We start from the raw sequence: 21,190 nt of genomic DNA, 5'->3' as shown, positions 1-21,190 counted from the left end.
TTTTAAAAAGAAAAAAAAGTAAAGTGTCTTAGCAGACAAAGGTGCCTGCTGCCAAGCCTAAGCGCCTGGGTTTGCTTCTGCGGCCTAGGTGGTAGAAGGAGATTACTGCAAATTGTTCTCTGCCCTCTACAAAGTGTCACCAATGTGCTTACCAACATTACACATGCACAGACAAATAAAAATATAATAAAAATTTAAAAAGAATATAATACGACAAAAGATGTAAATATTCAAACTGAGGTCTAAAATCTAAAAGCAGCCAGGCATGATGGCACAAGCCTGTAATTCCAGTATTCAGGATGTAGAAGCAAGAGGATCATCAGCCTCAGCTACCTATGGTTTTTGAGGTCAGCCTGAAGAACACAAGACCTTGTCTCCAAAAAAAAAAAAGAAAGAAAGAAAACAAAATTGGAAAACAATTAATAAACTCCAAAATAAACAAAATGGAAAAAAGCAAAGTTAACACACAAAAAATATATGATAAAATTCAAGACTCAAATTTGAAAATAAATATCCTGATAGCCTAGCACAATGGGAAAAAAAAAAAAAAAAAACAGACCCTAAGTTAAAGACACTGTTGAAGTATTTCATGACACCAAAGAAAGCAGAAATTTCCTGCAGTTTCCAGAGAAAAAGTCATGCATAAATGAGATTCCGGATGGCATCAGCTGCAGGAACACCATCGGGTGGACGGCAGCAGCACAGTCTTTGAAATCCACAGGCAGAAATTTCAGCCTAGATTTATGAATTCAAACACTGAGTAAAATCAGAGCATCACAGCAGCTGATACTAAGGAAGGCCCAAACAATTCACATGTACTTCACTGACCACTTATTTTAGACTAACCCCAGCACTGCTAAAGTACTATTAAAACTACTTTGTGCAAATGAGAATGATCAGAGTGATTAGGAGAATGGCCCAAGAACCCAAAAAACTTAAGGTACTAACCAAAACCAAGTTTCAAAAACAGTGTGGGCTTGTTCTAAAACCCCAATCTGAACCAGATTTTTCAAAAGGTAACTCAGAAAATATGCCATTCCTTCATACTTTGACTTTTATATGACAATATAATAGAGACAAACAAGAAAAGGAAAGCCAATAGAGATGGCATGAGACCCAGGAATCAATGGATTCACTCTAGGAGAGCAGACAGGAAAAATCGAGCTGACAACTGTACAACCAGCCCAGGGAATAACTCATAAAGACTAATACAGAAAAACCAATGACTCCAAAGAGAGAGAATCACAGGAAGGAAGAGAACGTAACTTTTATAAACTAGGAAGTATTACTATAAAAAGGACACTAACAAATAAAAGATGGCACAGGTAAGGAAATGGCCTAACAGAAAACATGGCTCCACAAAGTCCTGACAGCAAATTGTTCATGACTAAATCATGTTTTAGAAGCAGTGGGTGGTTAAGTAGGTGGTTTAAGAGCTAAAAACCTCATTCACTATAATAAAAAGCCAGTAACTAATAGCTAATTAGCTAAGTCTGTAAGTCAGGAGTGATTGCTGAATCGGTGGAAATTTCCATGGCTTAGGAGAGGCAACTGCATTAGACCTTAAGAAGCACAGATTTATTTATGGACATGGTATGTCAAGGGGAGGTACCTGACTTAACAAGCAAACAATCAAAGAAGAAACACAAAATTAGAAATTTTAACAAAAACCAAAATGGTAGCGTTGGAGAGCAAGGGCTTACCTATCACAGTAAAATACAAGCAACTCCAAGAAATGAAAAGGCTGTTTTAGTACCTACAGGAAGGCAATGTACTAAGAACGCAAAACTAACTTCCAAAAAAGGCTGTATAATAAGTTAAAATTATCCTAGTTTAATTTTCAATTAAGACAATTGGTTTCAGCTCTTCAACACTAGAGAATATTTACTTTACCTGACCCGTGGGCAGTGGTTGATCTAGCATCTCAACATCCAGGTGCTTAGGAAGGTTATATAATCTGCAGAGTTCACATATCAACCACTTCAATTGCTGACGAAGCTACAAAACACATTTCAGTAAATAAGCATTATGTTAAAGAGCCCTTAGAAGACAATGAATAATGCTACAACTACTGTTAATCAATCCAGAAGGAAATGACAGCATGTTTTCCTGCTCAACTGCAGCTGACGGATGAAGTAACAGTCTCTAATACATTTTAGAGCTACTGGAATAAGACAATCACTATTTTTAAAAAGTTACTATAGCTTAATATGTCCTTACAACATGGTATCTAGCAGATAACACCAACAAAACGGCACAGAAAGAAGGTTCAGACATTGCCTAGTGTTTCACATCCTAGAAACGTGCAACTTTAGACAAGAGACCATTAATGCATTCATGACTACAAAAAAAAACCTAAAGAAAGTGTTGCATATGCATTATAAAATTACATATGCAACAGTCATTATTTTTTTTAAAACTAGAGAAAATATGACCTAGTAGACCAAGCCCTGGAATAAATAATCTTGTATATCTAAGCCCTTGCTTTAGTCTTCCCATCTGCAAAACAGGGAAATGAAGCCCGTCTCATGACAGTAAGGAGTAAGTTAAAAATCAAACCTCTCCAAAAGAAAAGAAAAAAAAAATCATTAGGAAACTGCCATATTAGACTAGCTCTTTAAATTTCCATTTTAAAACGTTGTAGGTGTATTTACTTTAACGAAGTAAACAAGGCAAACTATGTGCAAACATACTTTTCATTATTTAGGGCTTTTCCCCAACATAGAAGATAAGCAATACTTAAGACTCTGATGGGAGCTGATAAGGCAACTTACTTCACTGGAGAGGTAGTTCAGTGTCTCTGACCAAGAAAAGATATGAAGAAGAAGAAGGTTTATGGAGGACTAAGAAAACAGAAACAGGATTAGAATGGGTTAAACCCAGCAAAGAACAAGCCCTTCCAAAGTGGATGAAGGACCAAGTGGACATGAGGAAGGGTAAACACTAATTTAGATCAAACAAACGTCCCCATGCTTAAAGGGAAGCAAAGGGCTCATCTCTGTGGATTTGTTTTCCATCTAGATATTTGTGTAAGTATATAATGATATGAGACAGGGTGACCAGGACACAGCCCTGACCTCGAATCCTGGCATGGGGTCCTGTAGAAATGATGTAGGCAGCAGCAGTGTGATGGCATCATACCAAGCAACGGGAAAAACAGGGAGTGCGTATATATTCCAGGAAGTTTAATTTTTAACACTTCCCCCCCCTCCTCTTCAGGGATTGTGGAAGAAATTAAGATCATAGGGAGGGACTAAAATTTTTAGAAGGTAGATGGACAAGTCTTTGGTATTTACTAGAGAGTTTATGGTTTGGGGAACAGAACTATAAAAAAGAACTCTTAAGTTCCCAGGGCCAGGCACAGATGAACAGAATCATTATTTCATTTTCACAAAGATAATTAGTGAGGGGAAACAGGATGGGCTGATAGAGACAAATGTAAACTGATATTCACATCCCATGGTGCATCCAAGCCAGATCCCCGGACAGAGGATCTATATACATAAGCGTATGGGTTACAAACTCTGAAGATACATTTTGACAAGAGATACATACAGATTTAGGTATCTCTGCAATAAATCAAGTACGACTTAAGTAATGAGAGTAAAAGAGCTTGCACAGAGAAAACACAGAATTAAAAGATAATGAAGAGACATTCTAAGGAACAGCATCTCAGGAGACCAAGACGAGATAGTAGGAAACAGCCAGGGATATTGGTCCACAGAAGTCCCTACTAAGTTATCAATTTGCACAGGACAGACGGACCTTGTCTTTGAACAAGGATCACTTACCACAGAGCTTCACAGAGAAGCCAATCAATATTCTTAACACATTTTTCTGTGTTCTGTTATCAGCTGCCTACATTTATGGCAGGGAGCTAAGCCAGCACTAATATGTATTTTACAACACTGTATACAGAAGAGGACAAATTGCACAATATTCTATGCCTTGTTTTTAACTTATATCACGGGGAAAGGCTGTCTGTATTCTTTATAAGGAGTATTCAATTATACGTCACATTTTTTAAATTTAACCAACTCTTTATTGGTGAGTATTAAGTAATACATGTTAATGGAAGAACATTTCAACCACAGAAAAATCCAGTTGGGTACTAAAATAGAAAGCACTGGATTGGACAACTAAGAAATAAATGTCCATAAAGTAGCAGAATCTATACTATAAGTAAATTAAAAAGTAAAAACTAAACAACTATTCTCTCTAGAAGCCAAGTTAAGAGAAACTAGCAAGGCTATTATACATAGAGTTCTTATATAGAGTTATAGAAGAGTGAAAAAACATGTTTTGTCATGATGTAAATATATTTACTTTCTATAGTTAGGTCCAATGTAAAGTCCTATTCCATTTAGCTTGACAAGTTTATTTACTGTTTTCATAGTACCAGAGATTATGCCTAGGATACTGCACAGGTAGGTGAGCATTCCCACACTGACTCATAGCTTCAACTGATGTTTTACTTTTGAGGCAGACTCTCAATCTGCTGACCAGATTGGCCTTGAACTTGCAATCTCCCATGCCTTAACTCCAAAGTAGCTGGGATTATGGGTCTGTGCCACCAGGCCTGGCTGATAAGCAACTGAAGGAGAAATATCTGTCTTTTCTTTTCCATCACCAGTCTGCTGGAGATGTCAACATGTACCTGGTCTGGCTTTTTAGTACCTCCTACAAACTCTTTTTACCAACTTTCCAAGCTTACACTCTTCATTTTTTTAGAATTTTTTCCACTTATGGAGGTTGGGAGAGTGAGGTAGACATGTGCCATGACATAATGTAGAGGTCAGAGGACAACTGCAGGAGTTAGTTCTGTCTACTATGTGGATCCTAAGAATTGAACTTGGGCCATCAATCTTGTATGCAAATGCCTTTATCTGCTGGTCCATTTCAATAGCCCCGGCGTTCCTGACTGTTTCTAAATTTCTATTGCCTGCTGGTCTAGTTTTAATATTCAATATTTTATTTTATCTGTTTGGACAAATATTTTATCTTTTAAAATTTCTGTTTTTTATTATTATTTTTTTAAGAGTCATTCTACCAATATCAGAAACAAATCTGTTGGTTGCCAGGCCTGGAGACACAGCCTATAACCCCAGTACTAGAAAGGCTGAGGCAAGAGACTTGCAAGTTCAAGGCAGCCTGGACTACACAGCAAGACCCTGTCTTTAAAAGCAAAATAAGTAAGTCCTTTTCAGCAACACTGCATTAGAGTTATAAATGTAAGGACATGGAGACAAGTGGCACTTGGAACACAACCTCAAACACCTGTCTGCCCACCCAGGGGCCTGGTAAATAAATCATTACAGTCTGCTGGGCAAAATTTTGTAGTTTTCTTCATATAATTCTCCCATATTTAAGTTTATTCCTACGTGTTTAATTTTTTTGTTATAATCATCAATAAAATATCATTGTATTTTCTGTCTGGGAACAGACAGCATTTGGAGAATTATAGATTTTTATAAAATATACTTCAACAAATCAATGTAATTGTTTTTCTCCAGCTGGCTCCTTTGCAGTTTATAGGAGTTTAAAGGGGGTATTTTTAACAAACCGAGTCCAAGACAGCCAAGGCTACACAGAGAAACCCTGTCTCAGGAAAATATAAATAAAAAAAAGGGTGGGGTGGGGTATTTTTAAAAAACCATAACATCTGCAAAGAACAATTATTTTCCATAAGGATTTAATGACACCATGGAAAAATACAGTAAGATCAAAAGGGATGTAAGAGTACAGACTATGAACCGAACTATTTAAAAACATATAAAATGGTATATGTCTTTTGCTGGCAAAGAAAAAGCTGGCAGAAAATATCCATTATGCAAACAGTGGTTATATTGGATAGAAAATTATAGGATTGTTAAATGTCCTTTTTTTGTTTATCTACAACTTAATAGTTTTCTCATAATGGGTACTTAGGAGTTTACAATCAGGAATAAACATTTTTAGTACTTAAAAAAAACATGAAAGGATCCTTTTTACAAGAGTTTTATTTGTGTGTGTGTGTTTGTACGCCTGAGTGCAGTGGCTATGGAGACCAGATAATGTCAGATCCCCAGCACTAAAGTTACAGACAGGAAGTTATCAGCTGTCAAACTTGGGTGCTGGGAACTGACCTCAGTTCCTCTGCAAGAGCATCAAGTGCTCTAAATTCCTAAGCCGTCTGTCCAGCCCCCAAAGATACAACTCTTTACACAGCAGTCTCCCTTTACCCCAGATAAGCACTCAGTTCTCCACAAATACTAACTGGAAGTAAACTTTTAAAGCTATTTAACATAGAGGCTGGCTGTCACTGTTCTACTTTACTAGTTACTATTAATCTCCTAGTGTGCAATATGCTGAAGAGAACATGTTTATATAGAGCTCAGAGCTACCCACAGATCTAGCTTCTACTGGGAGTCTTGGAATCTGGACAGGGGAACTACTCTGTATCAAAAACAAACAAACAAACAAACCTTTCTTCAATAAATTTGGCATTTACTGCAGACTTGTGGGCCCTTGATCAGCAAAGGAATTCCCTAACACTAATACTGATGCTATCTTTCTTTCTCCTTACCCAGCTCTTACCCAACAGTCTAACAAAAGTGTTTGTTTTAATGATTAGAATGAATTAAAAAAAGAGAACCTCACCAGGAGAAGGCGGTGCACGCCTTTAATTCCAGTACTCAGGAGGCAGAGGCAGGTGAATCTCTATGAGTTCAAGGCCAGCCTGGTCTACAAAGCCAGGACAGCCAAGGCTACAGAGAGAAACCCTGTCTTGAAAAAACAAACAAAAACAACAAAAAAAGAAAACCTCAATTCCTAAAACAGACTGTGCACATGCAAAGAGGGAGACTGACTACAAAAGCTGTAGCCTCTAATCTTGCTAAAATTATAATTCTTAAACACGCTGTAACAACTTGTCTTATGATCTAAGGAGGGATGGAAAAATATCAGGAATAAGAAATAGAATAAATGTTAATATGATAAGGTTTTATCATATTACCTCTTAATACTTAATTTCTTTGTATAAGACCATAAGGGAAAAGAAAAGACTGCATCATCTCCTTACCGAATTGTTGTTCTTAGTATCTTCTAAGCGTTCCAGAACTGATGTCAGATTTGGGTCATCAGAGTCCACAAACCATATTGGCGAAGAAGATGGGTAAGACTCCTGTTATAGAGACAGCTAGGTGAGACAAATTTACAGACAAACCAACCTTACAGATGCAGCTAAACTGCACCACTAAGCAGCAAGGTGATGGTGATCCACAAAAAACGTGCATCAAGGAAGAGGTGACACTGGAATTCACGTACAGAGACCTGGCTGCTCTGCTAAGTTCAACAGCGTAATCTTACCTACTTCCTGCTATACAACCTGTAAGTTTAAAAGCAGACAACAGAACTTTACCCAATGAGCAGGATGAGTAAAAGCAAGTGTACCTTACGGGTTGCTTTTATCTAAAGGAAGACAATGTATTCAAGTGCCACTGAAGACTTGCAACAACAAGTCTATCATGACCTGAATTTTCTGGCTTTTCCTTTTTTTTTTCCGGGCTTTAAAATATGGAATCCTTATAATCTCTCAAAGTGAAAAGGCAAATTAAAATGAAATTCAGTCTATAGATTTTAAATAGTATTCTACATTTCTAGATTTTTATGTACTAGTTCTGAATTTTAAAAATAATCCAAGGAACACGTGTCTCCAAATCTTCATACATGCTAACCAATCCTTTTCAAGACCCTCTACTCATAATGGTCTTTGGCCTTCAAAGTCATGCAATTATAGAAGCTACTTCAAGATTTTCTTTTGCCTCCATCAGTATAAAATTTATTACACCGAGACAGGCTTGGGGATGGCCACCAAAGGCTGGGTAGGAATCCCATGAGCTTGAGTTCAGCCTAGAATACACATAGAGTCCCTGTCTCAAAAAGTGGGCTGGGGATTGGCTGGAGAGATGGTTCAGTGGTTAAGAACATGTACTGCTCTTCCAGAGAACCTGAGTTCAACTCACAGCACCCATGTCAGCGCATAACTGCCTCTATCTCCAGCTTCAGAGGGCACAGCACCTCGGGACTCCTTAAACCCGTGCTCACATGCTTTCCCTCCACACACACACATATAATTAAAAATAAAATTTAGAGAGTAGTTTGATCCATTTATATTTTCCATCATTTCTTAGACGGTAACAAAGAATATAATTTATTTCTTTGATCCCCCCCCTTCTTTGCTTTTGCTTTTGGTTTTTCAAGACAGGGTCTCTCTGTGTAGTCCCGGAAGTCCTGGAATCCACTCGACAGACCAGGCTGGCCTCAGAGATTCGCCTGCCTCTGTCTCCTGAGTGCTGAGATCAGAGGTGTGCGCTAACACCGCCCCAGCTCTTTCCTTTTGTTTCCTGAGATGGGTCTCAGTATGTAGGCTCCTATTTGTACTTTCTGTTACCTCCACTTCCTACGCGCTAGGATTACTGGCCAGCTTCAGAATATAATTTCATAAAGAACAGACTTATGCCGGGTACGGTGGCACAAGCTTTTAACCCAGAACTTGGGAGCCAGAGGCAGGAAGATCTCTGTGGGTTTGAGGCTAGCCTGGTCTACAAAGTGAATTCCAGGACAGCCAAGGGTACACAGGGAAACCCTGTCCCGAAAAACCAAAACAAACAAATAAAAACCACCCTTCCTTGAACTTCTAAATATAGCAAAAGTACCAATCCCACTTCTGAATTCAAGTTAGAGTCAACATCTGCCTTGCTTACCTCTGCTGGTCTTACAATTAATCCTGGTGATAGAAATTAGCTACCACCTTCTGAGAGTCCTATGTGGTAAGAAGTTGAAAACTGACTCTAAGAACTAAACCAACATCCTCAGATTAGGCCAACACCCTATGAGAAGAATCCTACCAACAACCGTGAGAGTGCTTGGCGACAGATCTCGCTTTCTAGCCTTCTGACAGCTGCAACCTCCAACACTTTCCTGCACTGGGAAAGACCACAGCCAGAGAATCCAAGGTTACGTGGTGGACAGACTCTGATCTGCAGAACTGGACAGTAACATTTCTTGTTTAAAGACTAAATGTAGGAGGCTCAGTGGTAAAGAGCCCTGCTGTTCTTGCAGAGAACAGGTTCAGTTCCCAGCACCCACACAGCAGCTGGAACTCCAGTTCCAGGGACCCCAACACCTTCTTCTGGTTTCTGTGGGCTCTTTTTTTCTTCTGTGGGCTCTTTTCTTTTTTTAAGTTCTAAGGGCTTAGTAGTAAAGAAAACTGTTCTTACAGGGGAAGCAGATTTGGTGCTCACAAACACCTCTAACTCCAGTTTTAGGGGATATAATACCCTCTTCTGGTCTTGGCATTGCACACATGCAAGCAGAACACCTATACACATAAGATATGTAAAATAAGTTTCTAAGTTGGTTGCAGAGAAATACACCTGTTGCTAGTGAAACATGATAAAATTCCAATATCCTATCATACGAAGTACTATTGAGAAATGCTACTAATAAATATTAAATACTACTAATATAAATATGTTTTTAAGTGATTTAATTAAGGAAGCCTTTACCCACTAACAGGCTTTTTTTTTCTTGTTCCTTTATACTGTTTTTTACTAGTAATCTGGGAGAAGACCTCATCGGTACATAGTAGCTGTTGAGTACATTTAAGCGGTGGGAAACCGTATTACACAAATAGTTTTAAGAACAATGTTCTTTAACACTATATGGGAACTATAACCACATTATAACAGAACAGCACAGACACTGGAAAATATTTTACCAAAAATTAAAAGAAAAAAAAAAACACCCTACTGAAATTAATAGTGAGTAGTGATACCTATGTACCTGTCCAGCAATGGCTGATTTATCTTTGTGTTCTCATTTCTTTCTTACTGATTCCAAATCTCTTCATAGGCTAAAAAGGTAAAGTCTCTTCAGAATCAACCCCTTTCTTAAATAAAGACACTCAATGATTAGGCATCTTCATCTTCACATTCTTCAGCCTAGTTTGGGAACACAACATCTAAACCATTTTGATTGTCTGGGCTTTCTATTTTCTTTAGCTTTTAAAAATTAAAAATAGATCTAGATGTTCATTGTTAGACTAGAGTGTATCTAGTAAATGTCTGCATGAAGAAACATGAGCTGTTATTGTGGAGAGAAATGCCTTGCACTACATTAAGAGAACTTTAGGGAAAGGAAATCAGCCCCCTCCCCAGATATTTGTACTTTAAATCCTGAACATGAAAAGATGGGGATGCTTAAGTCTAAGCACTCATTTCAATGCTTCTCAAAGGCCTTAGACGCCCTCAGCACAAGAAGACTAAAATGTTGATGGTCTTTTTACTTAATCCCCAATAATGTACAAACTCAGTAGAGGTAAAACTGCTATCTTCACCCAAATGTGGTGGCACACACCTGTAATCCCAGGAAGGCAGAGGCAGGTGGATCTCTGTGAGTTCAAGGCCAGCCTGGTCTACAGAGGAGATAGCCAAGGCTACACAGAGAAACCTGGCTTCAGGAAGAAAAATATATGCTATCTTTGCACAGGTGAAGGTCCTAAACACTGGACTGCTGGACTCTTGCACTGCTAGTGTTTAAATGGACAAAGCTTCAAAAAGGTCAGGCTTTACTTAGAATGTCTGTGATGGAAAGGTGGAGGTGCTATCGGTTACCCCTCATACACCTTCCTAACAGTATGACACTGAATGGGAAGTGGACACAAGCACCTCTGTGGAGCAACTGAGTAAGCGTGCAAGGCTGCTCTGAAGTGGGCCGGCGAAGAGGCGCCACTTTTCCTTGAAAAGAGGACTGTGCATAACTTGAGTTTTTGCAAGATGTTTTCTCAAAAATTAAAAGATAGCCTGTCATTTCTTAAACAGAGGACAGTACATTTTACCAATAAAAGTCAAACTTTAGAGAAAAACATTCAAACTCTGAAATACTTGTACCCACCAGTGTGAGCTTGAAGCTTCAGAAATTATTCTAATGAGACTGGGGTTGAGATTATATTTTGGATTATATATGATTATATATTTTGGATGAGATTATGTATGTTGGACAGTGAAACTTATCAGCATTTAGAAAATAGATCAACCAAGTATCTTCCCAATGATCAATGCATGATGCTACAATATCATGCAAGAAAAAGATCAACTTCTTGTTAAATCACACACACACTCTCTCTCTCCTAATACTCTCTCTCTCTCTCTCTCTCTCACACACACACACACACACTCACAAGCTGGGAAACAGCTCAGTGGTACCAACAAACTTGTCTAGCATGCTTGAGGTACTAGGTTCAGTTCCCAGCACTAAGGGGCACGGAAATACCAATTATCTAAGTCAACTATTGCTGCTAAAATATTTGTTTTTTTCCAACCAGATATCTGAAGTTGGGTTTGTTCACATTACTTCAATTAAAGCATCAAACAACTGGGCTGGAAAGATGGCTCAGAAGTTAAGAGCATGACTGCCCTTCCAGAGGACCCACAGTTCAATTCCCAGCACCCACACGGTGGTTCATAACCTTCTCTAACTCCAATTCTAGGAGATATATATATATATAAAACTCCCTCTTCTGGCCTCCACGGGCACCAGGCATGCACATGGCACACAGACAAACAGGAGACAGCACACACACATAAAATACAGTAATAAAATGTATTTTTAAAAAACAAAGTGCAGAAGCAAATGAATGAAAGAACATCAAAGGAACTTGCATTATAAAAGACCGGTTTTTTTAGTTGTTAACGTTCTAGGTATTTGTTTTAATTTCTAATGATAAATATTAAAGGTATAACTGATGAAAATAAAATTATCTTAGGCCTGTAATATATTTGCTTGAGTAAGTCCTGACTCCAAAAATATTGACAACTGCTGCTTTCCAGCTTCTCTCCTGCCAAATCCCCTAGCCTCTCCTCCTTGGAAAAAAACACTCCTTTTCTCCATTCGCCATTAACCCTACATGTTCCACTGGTGCTGGTTTTGCTACCTCCCCACCATGACACAAAGCCTGGCCACAGAACTTCTAGTCCACTGGAAGAAGCCAAGGCAGGAACTCAAACAGAGAAAAAACCTGGGAGCAGGAGCTGATGCAGAGGACATGTCAGGGTGTCCTTACAGAAGCCAGGACCACCGGCCCAGGGATGGTAACACCCACAATGGGCTGCCCCCTCCCCCACCCAATCAATCACTAAGAAAATGCCCTATAGACTTGCCTACAGCCCCATCTCATGGAGGCTTTTACTCAATTGAGGTATCCTCCTCGGCTGTAACACTCTAACCTTTGTCAAGCTAACATGAAACTAGCCAGAACACATTGTAACCATTTCCATCCAGGAGCTATCAGGTGGGGAAGCCAGGAAGATCTGGGTCTCCCCTCAGACTAATCTCTTTCTGGAACAACTGGGGTCACAGGTACAATTCTGATTAGCATGGAGTAATCAGTATTCATCTTGACCCTAACTGAGAGAATTCATGAGGTCAAATTTCTTCTCGAAGGGCTGTAGACAACCTTACCTCCTACATGACTGTGGTGATGCTCATTCATTGCACAATGCTAACATTTTTACCAATCTATAAAGCGAGTAACTGGAAGGAAAAGTTTCTATATGCCACAATATGATTTGTTCTACCTTCCAAAACCAAATCAGCAACAAAACTTAAAAGCAACCACCTCTAGGAAAATTTCCATGAACATTTCCTATATACATAAGGATTTCATTTACTGACTGACGTTCAGAACGTTACTTAAAATAGAGAAGGAAAATAGAAGCAGCCACCATCTGCATGTGCAATATTAAGAGTCAGGATTCACCAGATGATTTTGTCATATCACAGAAGAGTAAACAACTGAAGACACTGGAGAAGAACCTCAGGACACAGATCCACAGTACTGCTAAGAGAGAACACCACAAAACAATCTTGTTTGTTACTTTTCAAAATGGTAGCCAGATGTGACGCCATACACTTTAACCCCAAAATTCAAGAAGCAGAAGAGCTCTGTGAATTTGAGGACAGCCTGGTCTATATAGAGTTCCAGGGCTACACAGAGAGACCCTGTCGCAAAACAAACAACTATAAAAAATTATAGAGAGATTTTGTTGTTTTATTTTGTTTTTCTAGTCTCTTAATTTATCACAACACTTTGTCCTCCATATTACAAAATACCTTCCACCACCACTGGAAACAACTTTAAGCACAAACTCTGCATCATGTTCAAAAAGCTGTTTAAATATCCAAAGTAGAGAACAAATTACAGCTACTCAGAACATCTTTCTAAGTGAACTGAGGTAGATAAAATAATGAAGATGATCTGAATCAACTCGGCTGCAAATCCCCTGATGATTTCAATAGTTCTGATTAGGCACTGTTTTTCATAATTATCTTTAGAAGCTATCAGAGATCACTACTACAAAAGCCTTGGAGTTGAGGGGAGACCTTGTTATGCTTCTCTTCTGTAATGTTTTATATTTGGAAGTGTCTATTTCATCCTATCTCTACCCCCTCCCTTTCTAGCTAACATTTATCTACTACTACCCCTCCCTTTCCTGGTCTAAGTTTAACACCCCAGCCCTGTAGACACCACCAAAAATTTACTAAGGTATACCATCATGCATACAAAGGAAGCCCAAGCCTCTTCATAACCCCTTTCTCTCAAGAAAGTACATAAAAATGGAGATGGAGAGGGACAGATAACCACAGGAAATATTACTTGCTGGTCAAATAAATAAAACAATGACTTCCTGACCTGAAAGTACCATTTAGGAGCTTAACATGACAGTGCTGATATTTCCAACAGCTTCTCCATGAATTCAACTTGGAAAGGTAGTCTGTCACAGGAGAAAAAATGAACAAAGGCTCTTAGGCTCTGCAGTCACTTTGTTCATTTTTTCCTTTGTACAACTTTGGCTGAACTTTTTATCAGTATAAAAACTAGAAAAAACATGAAATTTCCCATGAAAAGATGTTACAAAGCAGATCATTTATTTTCTTCCTTCTTTCCATTCTTTGTAGGTGGGCCTTGAACTCAGAGCCTTGCATATGCTAGGCAAGGTGGAGTACTCTTATCACTGAGCTATCCAGCAAAAAGTATTTTTAAAATAAAACTTACTAGTTTTCCGTTTGTACAGTATAGGCCAATACTGTTGACAAGATGCTTTCCAATAACATTCCAGGGCATTTTATGGAGAAACAGTAAAAGAAATGACTTTGCTGGCAGCGGTGGTGGTGTATGCTTCTAATCCCGGCACTTGGGAGACAGAGGCAGGTAGATCTCAGTGAGTTCGAGGCCAGCCTGATTTACAGAATGAGTTCCGGGACAGCCAGTGCTACACAGAGAAACCTTGTCTTGAAAAACCAAAAATAATAATAATAATAATAATAATGATAATAAAAGAAATTATTTGTTTAAGATCCTAAATATTAAGTAAATATTAAGTAAACAAGTAAACACGCACTTAAATAATTTTAAATATTAAGTAAATAAGAGCCTAAATATTAAGTTCTTGGAAATATCAGAGTTGTCATATTACGCTCCTAAGTGGTACTGTGAGACCAGAAAGTCATTATTTTCATTTATTTGACCAGCTAATAATATAGGGTCAGATTCCTTGTGGTTGTCTGTCCTTTTACACCTCTCCCTCCCAGATTCAGGGCGAACATTTGTTAATTTAGCAGCTTGCTATTGAGGGCTTTAGTAATAATAAAAATTAGCTAAACAGAAAGTGTATTTCATCAAAACTAGCCTGACAATCATTCATGAAGAAACAATTTATGTACACAATATAAAAAATGAAGTTTCAATTTTATACCCATTTATACTTCCTTTCTGTTTCTTTAAAAAAAACAAACAAACTCTAAAACAGCAAAATGACCAAGTCTCCAGATACTGCTGGGTGTGTGGTGGAACACACAGAGAAGAGACAGGAGGATCAGGAGTTTCATTTACAAAGCGAGGCCAAGGCCAGCCTGATCTACATAAAACTCTAAAAAGAGTTGGGGGAGGACAGAGCAGAGGAGTAGACAGCTCAGTTGGCAGAGTTTACAACGAAAGCATGAGAGCCTGAATATGGTTCTCAGAATGCACAAAAGCCCAATGTGGTGGTACAGTCATGTAATCCCAGTGGTGGGGAGAGAGACACATTGGACTCACTAGCCAGCTACTGTGGCCTCACAATAGTGAAAAACTCTTAAAAAAGAAAAGAAAAGAAAACCAAGGTATAAGACAAGGCTCAGCAGGCAGAACTGTGTCATGCATGTCTCACCACCTGAGTTTAGAACCACAAAACTCAAGTAGTGAATGTCTATACAATCCAAGCCCAGCATTCGTTGGCAAAATGAGGCAGCAGAAACAGGACAATATGCCTGAGGCTGGCCAGTTATCCTGGTGTACCTAGTGCAGCAGCAAAATGAGAGCTTGCCTCAAAAATGGCAGAAGGCAAGAACCAACAGTGGAGATTGTCCTCTGACCTATACGCACACACCATGGCTGCTACCTGCCCACACACAGGAATGTGCACACACACCTACATAAAAATTTACAACACAGGGTATACAACTCCTAAGACCTCTAGCCTTCTCACACATACATCTATCTGCGCATACACGCACACACAGAGTTAAAGGACAAGGACTGGGGTGATGGCTCAGACTATAGAGTGCTTGTTAGGCAAACATGAAAACCTGAGCTTTTCAGAATCCATGTGAAAGACAGACAGGCAGGCAGGCAGGCAGGCAGCAAGCAAGCTCTATTAAGCCAAGCACAAAGGAGGTAAGGACAAGTGGATGCCTGGACCCGCTGGCCAGCCACCTACCCTAATTGATGAGGCCCAGACCAATGAAAAACCTTGTCTCAAAGAATAAAAAAAGAGAGAGAGAAAGAAGTGGATGGCTCCTAAAAAGTACCACCCAAAACTGACTTCTGACCTCCACCTGTACCCACAAACACATGTACCGACATGAAGGCGCACACACACACTCCTACTCTCACAAAATTCTAACAAGTCTATTAAGAACTGGAGCCAGACACAGTGGTCTATGATCCCAGAAATCTGAAGGCAGGTATGAAGTTTCAGGGCCAGTTTCATCTACATAGCTAGTTTTAAACCAGCCAAGGCAATCTAGGGAGATTCTGTCTCAACATCCCTTTACTCCCCCAAAAAAAGTAATGGAACTGCCAGCTTAAGCATTTTTAAAGGACTAAAGGAAAGCCACATATTAGCTCCCTGAACAACCACGCAGGTTATTAAAATAAGCTTTGCTTTGGAGTGTGAGTGTATCAACTGGACGTTAGTGACTACTGACTGGCAACCAGGCCTGTTTACTGAAATGGAAAAACAACATGCAAGTTTATATAACAGATAGTCTTGCAGTCCACAAGAAAAAAGACTCCTTGAGGTCCACAGTCAAGAGCAGGACAAATTTATAAAACAGGATAGGGGAAAAACAGCCCAATTTCCTTGGCCTAGAAAGAAAAGCACCTATGTTTTAGCTTTTACTTCTGACACTTGTCTTCACATGGAGTCAAACTACAGACTTCCAATCAAGTCCTCAGTGACCTCTTAAACATCTGTTTACTACCCATGACATGACACTCTGATAGTCTTGCTCTTTCTAATAAATTCTTACCAGCTGTCTTCCAAGGTAGGGAAATTCTCTTCTAACAAAATTTAACTAGAACAGTGGCTATAGCCAGTTAAAAAAAAAAAAAAAGTATGAATGGGAAGAAAATAATACAATGCATACAATTATAATTACAGAATATTTTCCTTCCACCATTAAAAACTAACTTGGAGAAAAGATAATCAGAATTATGAGAGAACATGAGAAAACATAAAGCAGAAATAACTGAGGGAGGAAGGGGAAATGTTACCATGAACTAACTATTCATGCCCAGAAAATCTTGAGGGGCAAATAACCATGGAAAAGGCAGGGTACCCTGAGACAGGGTACAAGGCGGAAGAAGCACGAAGCCCGGTGCACAGCGGACACAGAAGGTGAGGAGGGAAAGTGGGCACAGGATCCTCGGCGGATTATTCAGAAACTGGTACACAGTATGAGGCATTCGGTCAAACATTACAGAAACCGCAGGAGGACGCTTCTTGGTACCTTGGTAGCCTGGTGTGTAGAGTGCTCAATAAATACTGCTGTCTAAGGAAAAGTTAAAGGATCAAGTCCACTACACTAAGGACCTACAAGTCTTCACAAAATAACAAATCACAAACCTAGTAAACAAGGACCTTGTGTTTGAATTTCAACCGCATTTTTCCCTTGCCAGTTGCCCTCTGAGCAAATTACACCTATATAAGCAGGCCTCGTAGACTGTCAAAACACTCGTATTTTAAAAGTATACCTTTGGCACATAAAAAAATCTATAAAGAAAAAACTGCATGTCTGGACTACACTTTGAATTAATCCAATAAGAACACAGAGTTTTATCATAGCTGAGCCTGGGTGCACAATGTCTCTCTGTTCTGCCTGTTTGTTAGCTTTCCACAATAAAGTTAACATCCACTCCCACTGAGAATCTGAAACTGTCTCCTGATAACGTCTGGTCCTAGCCGCTACTGGCTCCACTGTAATAACGACCACCAGGACCACCACTGCACTAGCCCATCAACCCATCCTTTCACCTTTCATCTGAGTCTCTTCTGACTCCTTCCCACAGCCACCTACTCCAGACCGTCACTATCCTCTCTCTGACCTATTTGTCTCTAAAATGGTTCTCCATGGGCTGCTGCTGGCATTTTAGGTCAGATAATTCTTTGACATGGCAGACTGCCCAAACATTACAAAATATTAGCAACCCGTTAGTAAATGCCAGCACACCAACAGCATAACCCAACACCGACTGAAATAACCAACACTATACATTCACACATGTTCTAATACCATATCATTGTAAAGAATCTGAGTTCTGAAAGAAGACACATTTTCTCAACTTACTATTACTAAGGGTGTGGCTCCCAATCATCTACAAATTTAGCACCTTGTCATTTAGATCAGTTGTAGTTCTACCTGAACAATAACCCTCCAACTGTTAACTGTTCAGGCCAGTCTATTTACACTCACTCACTTTATACTGACTACTACTTTCTGCATTCCAGATTGGAAAATCTTCACCAGCCTACAATCCTGGGTTTTTCAAGTCTGAGCATCAACTGTTTAGTCCTAAATATACTTTCTCAAGCTCCAGTGTCTCACTAGGGTGGTTTCCTCTGTCTGGAACACCCTTACACCAGCCTTCCAAATTTATACTCACCTGTTCAGCTACTCAAAACTTTCCCTAAGGCACGTCTTCACTCAGGGTTTCTACTGCTCTGACTAAACACCATGCTAAAAAGCAACTTGGGAAAAATGGTGCGGGGGAGGGGGGCTCACAACTCTGGGGTCCCAGCTCTGTCACTGAGGTAAGTCAGGTCAAGAACTCCAAGCAGGAACTGAAGAGCAGTCATGAAGGCACACTTTTTACTAGCTCCACGGCTTGCTCAGGTTTTTGTTTTATTTTGTTGTTGCTGAAACTGTCTGAAACCGCCCAGGCTGCCATGGAACTAACTCTTCAGACCAGACTGGCCTTGAACTCAGAGATCCTCCTGCCTCTGCCTTCGGAGTGCAGCATTACAAGCCATGCCCACCACAGGATCACCTGGGGGCACCACCACTATGGGCTACTCCTATTCAAAATTTGATGCTCCCTTTAGACTTCATAACATCAAAGTAGCTGTTACAGTTGTCTAAAACTCTCCCAGAGGGGCTGGAGAGATGGCTCACCAGTTAGGGGCACTGGCTGCTCTTCCAGAGTTCAATTCCCAGCAACCATGAGACAGCTGGCAACTATCTGTAACCCTGCTTCAAGTGATTTGACACCCTCACACAGATACACGTGCAGGCAAAACAACAACGCAGAAACAAATCACTTTTAAAAAATTCTCCAAGAGTCTTGAGTTCTCCAAGTAGGCACTGGTCTTCCAGCTTCTCAAACTCCAGTACCCACACAGAACCCACAACAGCATGATGAGATCTTCAGAAGTGAATTCTCTCACTGAAGCTCGCTGCAGCAGTTTCTTTGTTTTGTTTTGTCCGACCTAACAGGATGTAACAGTGTGTCTAGTGTGGTAACTAAGCTAAAGTCAAATTATCATAATGCCAAGGCCTGTGCAAACCCCCACCACTGTTGGGGTTAACAGAAGGAATCTCAGCCATATTTAAACTACCACCTTAACTCCTGGTGTAAATAAAGTGTATCCTGCACATGAGATCAATTCCACGATGAATAGCCTGACTCATGATACACTCTGATACAGGGTGAGGGGAGGGCTGGCTCACAATCCGGTATTTTACCAAGCTGTACGTTTCTAAGGAGCTTCTAGCTTAAACAGGAAACTAACTTTCCACGTGTCTCTCCCAGCGTCCTAACCCAACCTGATCTTTCCGGGTAGCAAACTGGACAGCACCTCCTTGGCCCTCCCGGTCGCGTCCAGGCTTCTGCACAGGTGGGACAGCTCGCACACTGGCTACACCACCTGCCGCGTGGAAGGTTCCATGAGCTTTTCCAAAACACGTTAGTTAGCGCAAAGCCGGGTCGGGGCAAAGCGGCGGTTCCCACCATCCCCCGGGGGTTGCGTCCTAAACTTTTTCCTCCAGCAAGCACGCCTTCAGGGTCCGTTCGTCCTCGGAGACCAACACACAGAGAACCGGACGAGGGTTCGGAACCTGATGGAAATTCTCGGGAGCCTTCCCGCCCGGGCGGCCGGCTGGAGCCCACCGACTCGCCCCGGTCCCCCCCCGCCCCCCGAGCAGGCCGGCTGCGGGCGGCCATGGCGACCTCGGGGCCCGACGGGGGCCGTGAGGGGCCAACAGAGCCACGCCGGCCCGCGCCGAGCCGCGACGCGCCTCCGCCTCCTCCCGGCCGCGCCGGCCTCGAGCTCCCGGCCGGGCCAGGGCCCAGCCGCCAACCGGCCGCGCCCGGGGCGCCGGGGGTCTCCGGGGGGCGGGGGCCGGCGCCTTTGTCCCGGGACGGGGAGCCCTGGTCCGCCCCCGCCCGGCCCCGGGGCGCTGCGGCCCGGCCCCTCACCGTGATGTTGCAGTGGAGTGTGAGCGGCGACGGCGGCGGCGGCGGCGGATGCGGGCTGCCCGGCGGCGGCGGCGGCGGCGGCGGCAGCAGGAACTGGCAGTGCAGCTCGTCCAGCTTCCAGCTGACGATGCGGAATCGCTCGTGGTTCTTGTCGAAGATGGACGCCAGGAACTTCAGCTCGGCCTTGAGCCCTGACACGGACATCTTCCCCTCATCTCCGGCGGGAGGGGTGAGGGAAAGGGAGCCGGGAGGGGTGAGGAAAGGGAGCCGGAGCCGGGAGCCGCCGTCACGGCCGCGACCGCCCCGCGGGGCCGGCCCGGGCCGCGCTCTCGCGGCTCCGCCTCTCCCCGCCGCCGCGACCCGCGTCCGAGCGCGGCTGGAAGATGGCGAGGAGCGCGAGGCCTCGGCGCGCGGGCGGGCGGGCGGGCGTGCGGGAGCCAGGCCGGCTACTGCCTTTGTAACCGACTCCACCCGCAGGAGGCGGTGGCCCCGCGGCTTAAAAGGGCAACAGCGCCGCCGCCCCCACCGCCGCCTGGGAGAGGGCGGCCCCCGCCCGGCGCGCGCCCGCCTGCCCGCCCGCCCGCCGGTTCCGCGCGCGCCCGCCCGGCCGCCCCCTCCTCCCCGCGCCGCCCCGCGCCCCCGCGCCCCCGCCGCCCTGGCGAGGTGGGCCGGCCGCACGGCGGGCGCGGGCCGGAGCTCCCCGCGCGCCCCCGCCTCGGGCCGGACACGTGCGCGGCCGGTCGCGCCGGCCACGTCGGCTCCGGCGAGAAGCGCGCGGGCCCCGGAGGCGGCTCCTCCGCGTGGCCCGGCCGCGGCCCACCGGCTCACCTGGCCTGGGCGCGGCCGCGGTGCGGAGCTGAGGGCGGCGCGCCTCGCCGCCTCGCCCAGCCGCTCCCGCTCGGCGCCCAGCCGCCCACCGCCTCTCCAAGTGCGGCTCCTGAAAGGTCCTCACCCTCCTTCCCTCCCATTTGCTGAAGCCCGGCGATGGAGCCTGCCAGCTCCTTCCCAGCTCTCAGTATTTCAGCCTTTTTTCGTAAACATTTCTGAGTTGACGCTGTCGCAGCTACTCCGCATCCTAAGTTCCCGCTGTACTTCCCAGGCTGGCCCACGTCTGTTGAAGTCTCATGTCGGAAG

At 42.6% G+C, this 21,190-nt stretch overlaps 1 protein-coding gene across 4 annotated transcripts in view; it reads right to left on the bottom strand.

Moving 5' to 3' along the window:
* Ube2q2 (ubiquitin conjugating enzyme E2 Q2) overlaps nucleotides 1-20,539 on the bottom strand; it is a 54,600-nt gene extending 34,061 nt beyond the window's left edge. Inside the window, exons 1-3 of one of the 4 annotated variants that reach the window (XM_021642930.2) lie at nucleotides 20,057-20,539; nucleotides 7,061-7,162; nucleotides 1,894-1,998 (exon numbers count right to left, since the gene is read on the bottom strand). In XM_021642930.2, coding sequence (XP_021498605.1) covers nucleotides 1,894-1,998; nucleotides 7,061-7,162; nucleotides 20,057-20,260 — 411 coding nt within the window. In that variant the 5' untranslated portion in view covers nucleotides 20,261-20,539. The other 3 variants (XM_060374195.1, XM_060374199.1, XM_021642939.2) reach the window with 3 other exon arrangements.
* Between the last annotated feature and the right edge of the window lie 651 nt (nucleotides 20,540-21,190).

This window comes from Meriones unguiculatus, chromosome 1 (assembly GCF_030254825.1).
Source record: "Meriones unguiculatus strain TT.TT164.6M chromosome 1, Bangor_MerUng_6.1, whole genome shotgun sequence".
In the NCBI taxonomy this organism is placed as follows: Eukaryota; Metazoa; Chordata; class Mammalia; order Rodentia; family Muridae; genus Meriones; species Meriones unguiculatus.
The sequence above is the reverse complement of the archived record's forward strand: the minus strand, read 5'-3'. Positions and strand labels throughout refer to the sequence as shown.